The 10,652-nt window shown below is 43.9% G+C and overlaps 1 protein-coding gene across 1 annotated transcript; it reads right to left on the reverse strand.

Moving 5' to 3' along the window:
• Positions 1-1,893: 1,893 nt before the first annotated feature.
• LOC114909740 (lymphocyte antigen 6D-like) lies at positions 1,894-9,814 on the reverse strand. Its single transcript, XM_029249548.1, has 5 exons — positions 9,737-9,814; positions 7,876-7,992; positions 7,336-7,482; positions 3,614-3,727; positions 1,894-2,255 (listed from the first exon to the last, which is right to left on the reverse strand). Exons 1-5 carry the CDS (start codon positions 9,783-9,785, stop codon positions 2,059-2,061), a joined length of 624 nt encoding a protein of 207 aa, XP_029105381.1. The 5' UTR covers positions 9,786-9,814; the 3' UTR covers positions 1,894-2,058.
• Between the last annotated feature and the right edge of the window lie 838 nt (positions 9,815-10,652).

Below are 10,652 nucleotides of genomic sequence, written 5' to 3' on the forward strand. Positions count from 1 at the left end.
CTTTTGAATTTTTTAACAAGTAGGCCAACTTTAATGTTGGAATTACAAGATGTATACATAGGACAGAAGACATCTCGTGCGGTTTTGGAAGCTTTGGGTTGTTTGGGGGCATTTAGTGAGACAGAGCTTCCTGAGCTGGATGTGACTCATTTCTCTGTAATATGGGGGTGTCAAGCAGGTGCCCAGGCTCCCACCAACCTGGCATGGGCAAGCAAGCTTGAAGTACAGACAGATGTGATAGGTCTTTCCACACTTGACCATCTTTCATGCATTTTGGATGGAATACCAACAAGTTCCAGACTTTTTTTTTTAAAATTAAAGATTCAAAAAAGAACCCTAATATGATTGCCATTACCAGTGACTTGAAACAGAAAAATGTTCAGTTTTCCTCTTACTGCGGCATTTAGCTTTAACATGCTAAGCAAGTTTTGCACTGCTGTTGACTCATATTTACTGCCTGGAAACCAAAGCCCAAAGTAACTGCCATGCACAGTCAGGCTATGATGTTATCAGTACTAGTCACAACCCCTTCCCCTACCCGAACCCTTTCCCAACACAGAAAAGCTCTGTACGTTTCCTCAACTAGTAATCAAACAGTGCTTAAAACATCACAGAGATCACTTTTAACTAAGCGCCTGTCCTAGTCATTCTCCAGATAGTCTGCGACCCTCACCCTGTCACGGAATCACTGGGCAGGTACACCCTGGATGAGATGCCAGTTCCTTGGAGGGAAGCCATACACACACCACAAGCTATTTTATCAGCACCTGAACTGCATCTATTTAAATCATGGCAGGAAACTCACACAGACACAAGGACAAGCAAACTCCACACAGAGTGAGCAAATCCAAACATTTGTTGATGTAATGCAATTTTTGTATTTTCTGAGATGTATGTCGCTTTGGAGAAAAGTGTCTGCTAAGTGACTGACTGAATATATGACATTAAAGACAAGATAAAAATGTTACAAATATTGTTATGTATCTTACAAATATTGTGATTGATAACTGCTACAGTGTTTGCTTTGTCTCTCCTTCCTTACTGCATCTCACAATAGTTGGAAATTTTGAGCGTTAATTGCAAATTTACTTAATTCCAGGATGCATGACAAATCAGATTCTAAAATAATTTTAGAATTAGGAGAATTCAGACACAAAATGGTCAGCAATGGAAATTAAAAATCTCACCAGAAATTCAAAATACTCGACTAACATGTATGATGAGTAAAAAAATTGGAAGTACACCATATTTTTTGTCAAGACCCTCAAATAATGTAATAATACACACACACACACACACACACACACTTTCGGAACCACTTGTCCCATACGGGGTCGCAGGGAACCAGAGTCTACCCGGCAACACAGGGCGTAAGGCCGGAGGGGGAGGGGAAACACCCAGGACAGAACGCCAATCCGTCGCAAGGCACCCCAAGCAGGACTCGAACCCCAGACCCACCCGAGAGTAGGACCCGGTCCAACCCACTGCGCCACCACGTCCCCTAATGTAATAATAAAAAGCTAAAAATACAAACGATCATCCCAGATATGTGATTTAAAATGAAGGTACAGACAATGTGAAGCAGTTTTATTAAAACAATTTTCCATTTGAGAAAATTCAGACACAAAGTAGTCAGCAATGCAAATTAAAAATCTCACCAAAAGTTCAATATACTCAAGACTAAAACCTATTATCACTAAGAAAAAAAGTACACCATATTTTCTCTCAATACCATTGGAGAATGTAGTAAATAAAAATACAATCATCCCATATATATAAGTGATTTTAAATGAAAGTATAGACAATGGGAAGCAATATTACAATGATACAATCTGTACTTTTTAAGCAATATCTAACAGGTGTAAATATTTTCTCTATGGTTTAAATGCCTGAAACAACAAATTTAAATGTTTTTAACAATATAGATTCTGAATTTTATTCTTTTGGTGTAAGAGATCAAGGTCCTGAATGTATGTAAATCACTGCACAGCACGGCCTGTGGACAGGGTTTGAAAAGAAGAAAGAAGGTGCAGAACAGTCTGGACTAGCTCTACATTTTCAATAGAGGAGGAAAGTGGAGGCCAGAGGCACCAGTAGGAGGAAGATGCTTTCCATGATGCGCTGAGCATTGTTGCACAGGTTTCCATCACAGCAGCTTATGTTGACACCAAGATTCAGGCCAAGTTGAGCTGACACGTCAGCAGCAGCAGCACAAATATTTGAAGAAACGCAGCCTTGCATGGTCCGCTGTGAAACTTAAACAAATCACAATATGTATTAATAAAAACAAGAAGATTTCGTTTGCCCCGAGACAGTGAAAAGGTGCTATAATGCCTGTAAATCATTATTGTGGCAAAGTTATGATTCTGATTGTTCTTTTATTGTGTACTGTCAACATAAGGCAGCTTACATTAATTGGTCTGTACTCTAAGCAACTTACTACTGGCATAAAGCTTGTTGTTGCATGTTATACTGGAGCAACTAAGAGTAAGTACCTTTCTCCTGGGTGTTACAATGAGAGCAGCACTTTCCAATATCAAGACAATAAACGTGACCACTATGCCACTACTTGTTTCAATAAGTTAAACACAGCACGTCAAGCAAATATTTCAGAAATATAATGAGTGAGTGCTTAATAATAATAAGCTAGTACTGAGTGAAACTACTTTCACTGCAGCCGAGGACAAAATGTGTATTTACTCAAGTAAAGAATTTTTAAATGTGAAAGGCTTTCGATAAGTTTTTGGCAAGAATCACAAGTGGGTTCAGTCAACACTAAAATTATTTAAACTGATTAGCAGTTTTTTACTTGCAGATTGTACTGTATTTGCAGTGATTTAAAAGGGAAACACATAGTCTTACAACAATTAACAAACAATTAATTAAATGTAACTTGCATCGTTACATTTGTACACTAAGCTATACTTTCAACTGTCCAGGTATTTATACAGCTGGGTAATTTTTACTGGAGAATTCAGGTTAAGTACCCTGCTTATGGCTTTACAGGGACAGGATTCTAGTCAGGGTCCGTTGAGTGGAAGGCGAAAGTTGTAACCCCTACACTTCCTGACCCCATGTATGTGGAATGGGAGAAGTGTTACTCAGATGTAAAAAAGCCTAAATCTCAGCTGTGGCTTTTGAATGAGGTTTAATCACAGTTTAGCCTCTACGATATTCAGACTCGGCTTTTACTTTCCGCATTTGTTCTTCGCACAATTTCTGCACAACTCGCCATCAAAGTTTATAACAAAAAACACTACTCGTGAAAAATTTGCAGCACAAACCTTACACTCTCTATACCGGACATAATGGCATAACTGGAAGTACTGTAGAAGATGCATTTCTTCAGTTTTACTCCTACTTTAAAACATTTTATGAAGTAGCTGAAAAGAATTAACAGAGCATTTGACTTAAGTTGGTGGACCTTTTGCTCTGCATATGAAAAGATGTGGGAAAATAGCAGAGATGTGATTTTTACCAATGAATCATCTATTCTTAACAGAAATCTTGGTCTGATTTTAGTTGCACTTCATACATTGCTACATCATTTTTTTCCCCATTTCCCCCTATTTTGTATGCATTTAACTTGCTTTGCTACTCAAAAGATTCTTACCTGTAGCATTGATGCAATTGTTTTCATTTCCCAGACAGTTAATAACTGACGTGCAGTCATTATTGAGGTCACAGCTGAAGCACTGTTTCCCATTTGGGGAATTTTGTGCCAATGCTATAATAAAGTACAATAATAAGTAACAAGTACTGAAACAAAAAGATAACAGTGGTAACTGCCACTACTGAAATACTGACATGGCATAAACACCAGAAACGTAAGGCAAAGATTACATTAAATTTTACCATTCTTTTTTTCTGTCCTTCATGGGTTATATTTGTTATTACAGTTTGCCTATAATTTGTGTCCTCAAAGCTTGTGAAGTTGCGGGAACACTATCCTACATGTTACCTAACACAGGGACAACCAAAAATTGTTTTTCCTGTGCCGTATCTTTAGATTTTACAAAATACATTGTTATATGCTTCGGTGGGCTCACCACCTGCCGGAGAAACCGTAAGGTGCCGGTGCATTGTGAGTTGGGCGGTGGTCGGGGCCGAGTGCCCGGCCGACCCAAACCTCGGGCGCCAACTCTGGTTTTTGGGACTTGGAATGTCACCTCACTGGCGGGGAAGGAGCCTGAGCTGGTGCGGGAAGTTGAGAGATACCGTCTAGATATAGTCGGGCTCACTTCCACTCACAGCTTGGGTTCTGGAACCACTCTACTCGATCGAGGGTGGACTCTCCACTATTCTGGCGTTGCCCAAGGTGAGAGGCGGCGGGCTGGTGTGGGCTTATTAATAGCCCCCCAGTTCAGCCGCCATGTGTTGGAGTCTACCCCGGTGAATGAGAGGGTCATCTCCCTACGCCTTCGGGTCAGGGAACGGTCTCTCACTGTCGTTTGTGCTTATGCGCCTAGCGGCAGTGTAGAGTACCCGGCCTTTTTAGAGTCCTTGGGGGGCGTGCTGGAAAGCGCTCCCACTGGGGACTCTGTCGTTCTACTGGGGGACTTTAACGCCCACGTGGGCAGCGACAGTGATACCTGGAGGGGCGTGATTGGGAGGAACGGCCTCCCTGATCTGAACCCGAGCGGTGAGTTGTTATTGGATTTCTGTGCTAGTCGCGGTTTATCCATAACGAACACCATGTTCATGCATAAGGGTGTCCACCAGTGCACTTGGCACCAGGACACCCTAGGTCGGAGGTCGATGATCGACTTTGTAGTCGTTTCTTCTGACCTTCGGCCATATGTCTTGGACACTCGGGTGAAGAGAGGGGCTGAGCTGTCAACTGATCACCACCTGGTGGTGAGTTGGATTCGATGGCGGGGGAAAAAGCTGGATAGACCTGGCAGGCCCAAACGCATAGTGAGGGTCTGTTGGGAACGTTTGGCGGAGGCCCCTGTCAGAGAGGTCTTCAACTCCCACCTCCGACAGAGCTTCAACCAGGTCCCGAGGGAGGTGGGGGACATTGAGTCCGAATGGACTATGTTCCGCTCCTCCATTGTCGGTGCGGCGGTTCGGAGCTGCGGCCATAAGGTCTCCGGTGCCTGTCGCGGCGGCAATCCCCGAACACGGTGGTGGACACCGGAAGTAAGGGATGCCGTCAAGCTGAAGAAGGAGTTCTATCGGGCCTGGCTGGCTCATGGGACTCCTGAAGCAGCTGACAGGTACCGACGGGCCAAACGGAGCGCGGCTCTGGCAGTCGCCGCGGCAAAAACTCGGGCTTGGGAGGAGTTCGGTGAGGCCATGGAGGAAGACTTTCGGTCGGCCTCAAAGAGATTCTGGCAAACCGTCCGGCGACTCAGAGGGGGGAAGCGGTGTTCCACGAACACTGTTTACAGTGGAAGTGGTGCGCTGCTGACCTCAGCTGAGGATGTTCTCGGGCGGTGGAAGGAGTACTTTGAGGATCTCCTCAATCCCTCCGACACGCCTTCCGTAGAGGAAGCTGAGGCTGGGGACTCGGAGGGGGACTCGTCCATTACCCTGGCTGAAGTTGCTGAGGTAGTCAAAAAACTCCTCGGTGGCAAGGCTCCGGGGGTGGATGAAATCCGCCCCGAGTTTCTCAAGTCTCTGGATGTCGTGGGGCTGTCTTGGCTGACACGCCTCTGCAGCATCGCGTGGAGTTCGGGAACGGTGCCTCTGGACTGGCAGACCGGGGTGGTGGTCCCTCTTTTTAAGAAGGGGGACCGGAGATTGTGTTCCAACTACAGGGGGATCACACTCCTTAGCCTCCCTGGGAAAGTCTATGCCAGGGTACTGGAAAGGAGAATCCGACCGATAGTCGAACCTCGGATCCAGGAGGAGCAATGCGGTTTTCGCCCTGGCCGTGAAACACTGGACCAGCTCTATACCCTCACTAGGGTGCTGGAGGGTTCGTGGGAGTTTGCCCAACCAGTCCATATGTGTTTTGTGGACCTGGAGAAGGCATTCGACCGTGTCCCTCGTGGCATCCTGTGGGGGGTACTTCGGGATTATGGGGTTCGGGGCTCGTTGCTACGGGCTGTTCGTTCCCTGTATGACCGGAGCAGGAGCTTGGTTCGCATTACCGGCAGTAAGTCAGACCTTTTCCCGGTGCATGTTGGACTCCGCCAGGGCTGCCCTTTGTCACCGATTCTGTTCATTATCTTTATGGACAGAATTTCTAGGCGCAGTCAGGGAACGGAGGGTGTCTGCTTTGGTGGCCGTGAGATCTCGTCTCTGCTTTTTGCGGACGATGTGGTCCTGTTGGCTTTATCGAATCAAGACTTGCAGCGTGCACTGGGGAGGTTTGCAGCCGAGTGCGAAGCGGCGGGGATGAGAATCAGCACCTCCAAATCCGAGGCCATGGTTCTCAGTCGGAAAAAGGTGGATTGCTCCCTCCGGGTTAGGGGGGAGTTGCTCCCTCAAGTGGAGGAGTTTAAGTATCTTGGGGTCTTGTTCACGAGTGAGGGAAAAATGGAGCGGCAGGTTGACAGGCGGATCGGTGCGGCGTCCGCAGTAATGCGGTCATTGTACCGGTCTGTTGTGGTGAAGAGGGAGCTGAGTCGTAAGGCGAAGCTCTCAATTTACCGGTCGATCTACGTTCCTACCCTCACCTATGGTCATGAACTCTGGATCATGACCGAAAGAATGAGATCGCGGATACAAGCGGCAGAAATGAGTTTCCTCCGCAGAGTGGCTGGGCGCACCCTTAGGGATAGGGTGAGGAGCTCAGTCACCCGGGAGGAGCTCGGAGTAGAGCCGCTGCTCCTCCGCATCGAGAGGAGCCAGTTGAGGTGGCTCGGGCATCTGTTCCGGATGCCTCCTGGACGCCTCCCTGGGGAGGTGTTCCGGGCTTGTCCCACTGGGAGGAGGCCTCGGGGCAGACCCAGGACACGTTGGAGAGACTATGTCTCCCGGCTGGCCTGGGAACGCCTTGGGGTTCCCCCAGAGGAACTGGAGGAGGTGTGCGGGGAGAGGGAAGTCTGGAGTACTCTGCTCGGACTGCTGCCCCCGCGACCCGGCCCCGGATAAAGCGGAGGAAGATGGATGGATGGATGGATGCATTGTTATATGAGCTTATCTCATGAGACTAGTTCTCTTTAAACTGTCACTTTGAAGTCACCCGCTGTAATAAAGCTCCACAAGCTCTACATGTTTTACCTAACATTTACTACACAATAATGTTCCCTTGGCTTTAAGTCTATGGGGAGGATTAATTATCAGCTGCAATTTTAATACTGACTGTAGACATGATCAAGCCATTTATGTGTCAGACGTACACTATAAATGTATATTGCAGATTTATATTTGAATAATAAATACCAGGAGTGCTTTGACTGTTGCAGAGATCAGTGCTACAGCACTTGGTGTTCACTGTTGTCCTGACGATTCCAAAATTAATGGAACCAGAGATACATAGTTGAGGTGTTGTGCAGAAGTTTAGCGATGTTTCAGTCAGCACAGAACTTCCTGGAAACCAAGAAAATCACTACAATTGTGTTTGTTAGATTTAAAAATGCTAAATTACATGAAAAAGAAAATATCATATTAATATTAAGTTACTGTAAGGGCTGACATTAAATAATGAAGGAATACAATAAATTGCTACATGCTATTAATTATTATTTGGAGTAATCATGTTGAAAGGTTGAAAAAACAAAAACATGTCTTTGGTATTTCCTAGCTACTGTTTACAAAGTCTAGGCAACATACAAATATATATTTACAAATATAAACATATATTTTATAAACTTGTCACATAATGTTTCCAAGCAGTTACCAATTGTATTTTCTTTACTTGAGTATTTCCTTTATTTACTCCTCTGTTTCACCCTCATGGACAGTGTCACATTGCAGTCCTACCTTGGAAGACAGTAACTGTTGAACTTTGACAAGTGTTTGCAGAGGATGGACACACTGTAGTCTGTGTGCATTGTCCATTGGAGTCAGATGTGCATTGGTAGCAATTCAGTGGATAACCTAAAATAAATATCTGTTATTAATAGAAATTATATTGTCACGACTCACGGGGATAATACCGCTCCTGGCCAGAGGAGGCGCCACTCAGTGCCCCTGGCCCAGACCCATGTATCTGTTCACAATCTCATAGGTTGCCGAGGTACAAAAGGAGCAAGCGGTGGATGACCGATTGCGGATTCTTAATCAGCATTTTCATTGTGATTTCCTTGCGATTAGCAGTCTCCCGTTTCCTCAGTTTGTTCCATAGGTGTTTATGTTCCAGTCCCGAGTGCCCGTCTTGTCAGCCCCAGCCTCAGTCCTGGTCCAGTGTTCCAGTCCGGTATTTCGTCACGCTTCTGGGATCAAGTCATACGCACAGATTCGCGTTTCACTGTTCACCTTTTTCGAACACATTGTGTGTTTCCTTGTCCTGTGTTTCTTGTTTCGCCTCCATCGAGTGCTTAAATACAGTCCGCACAGTGCACTTCTAATTATATCACTCTGCACGTGGGATCATTCTTCTTTTCGTCCGTGTTCGGATGTAACAGCAACGCGCATCCGCGTCGGACTCCCGACCCGTCCTCACGCTACAAAATTAATTTATTAATGATTAAATGAAGTACAATCAAACCAATATTAAAGCAAAATATATGAAAAACACAGTTTGTTGGAATGGAAATCATGTTTTAAGGTGCCTTTCCTAACAGACAAGGCTGACTAGACTAAATATAATTGTTTATTCTAAGGGAAGGCGGCAGTCCTGGTGGTAGTCCGGCGGTATACCTTTTGCCATTTCATGGTTTTAAGCCGCTCCAAAATCTTTGAATATGGCTTCGGTAGATCGTTCAACAGTCATCAGTTATTTATGATGGGGTTGTGAGCGGGGGGGCAGAAGAACTTGAGGGATGCGAGGTCCAAGGATGCCAAGCTATGTTAAAGCTGCTCCATAGGTTGTGCTGGAGTTCATATTGCCATGAGATGGAAAAGTATTTATGATTTGAATTTAATGCGGAAGAGATACTGCATTAATTTGTAGTTGCTGCTGCATTTGGTCGGTAAATATGTGCTGAGCCGATACACCTCACAAGAGACAAGGAGCTCAGCTTTCGCCCAGGTACTTCTTTTGTGGGTCAAAAGGTTCTGTAAAAGTGACACTGACAGGCAGCACATTTAAAACAACAAATAAATAATGCACAAATTGGAAATATACTTAATAACTTCTCCGTGTGGATATAAGTGTGACTCATTGTCATGATTTACATTTTTACATCATCTATGATGTTCTGTAGACTCAGGTTTTCACAATACTGCAGACACGCTCATGCCATGCCATGGTGTGTGGGTTGGTAACACTACACAAGAGTTCTTTGGAAGTTTCTTTGAGAAAAGCATATGTTAAATAAATAAATGTAAATTTAAAATCGAGCACAGCATTCGGGGTAAGACAGGATACGGGTAATAAATCAGTGATTTGTGATTTTTGTTACTGAAGCTGTCCAGGTTGAGCAAGTAAGGGCAACAGTCATGAAAACGTCGTCGCTGTGAGCCTTTTGAAATTTAGTTTCTTTTTGGGTTACTGCAGTTAATTGTATTTAATTTTAAGTACCGAGTGAAGTGAAAACAAGCATTTTCATAATAATTAATAATAAACTTGCAACTGCTTAATGTAGCCTGCTTTGTTGCATCTTCCGTGTAACTAAGTTTAGTTACAAAACGCGCATTACTTTGTATACAATCGGAAGCAAACTGTACTATGGTACTGTACCTTTAGAGAAGGTCGCACAGGTGAGGATGAGCTGGAGGAGAAGCTTCATCTTGAGTTGTTCGTGTGGTGCATAAGTGAGTCGTTTTCCGTTTTTATACCTATCCGAGGAGTGACGCAGAAGGGGCGCGTTTTCTGACAGACTAACTTAAGTTAATCAAGGTCTAATTTCTTGTAACTGATCAGTTAAAAAATAATGGTAAGTAAATGTTTAAAAAAACTATTTAAATGTTGTGGAACGTTCATAACTCTCTCCAATTTGCTATAGCTATGATGAAGTGGAAAGAATTGTATGCAATATTGTTTAAACCAATAGTAAAATATACAGAAGTTAATTTCATTGATATTAATATAGCGTAATTAACAGACTTTGTATAGGACTGGTAGCATATATGATAAAATTATAAATTTACGCTGACAAAACTGAAACTACCGCTGTTCAACTGATGGTATTTGCCTACAAACAGCACAAACAACAAACCTCAGCTCATGATCCCAGTCCAGATTAATTCAGTTCAATTTATTTATAGGGCGCTCGGTCTTCTTACAATAATGTGACACAGGGCGCTGAACAAAGGCAAAGGGCAAAGAAAGAAATACATATGGAAAATAAAACTTGGTTACAGACGAGCGTTAAACACTACCAATGCATTTATTAAAGCTAAAGTATTCCTACCAGCCACGGACGGAGGAAAGGAATCAAAAAACTCCCAACTGAAAGTAAAGGGAGAAAAAAAAACACCTCTAGGGGTCCAAGTGCCAGTAGCTAATTTCAGGGTTTATGAATGGACAATCAATTATGTATACAGTACTGTACTTTTACTTGAGTACTGTTTACGTTACTCTCCCCACCACTCACTGTGCAGCTAGTTTTGATATGATAAATAACTCGTGTAGAAAGTATTGTGATTTATTTCAT

This window comes from Scleropages formosus, unplaced genomic scaffold (assembly GCF_900964775.1).
Source record: "Scleropages formosus unplaced genomic scaffold, fSclFor1.1, whole genome shotgun sequence".
NCBI lineage: Eukaryota > Metazoa > Chordata > Actinopteri > Osteoglossiformes > Osteoglossidae > Scleropages > Scleropages formosus.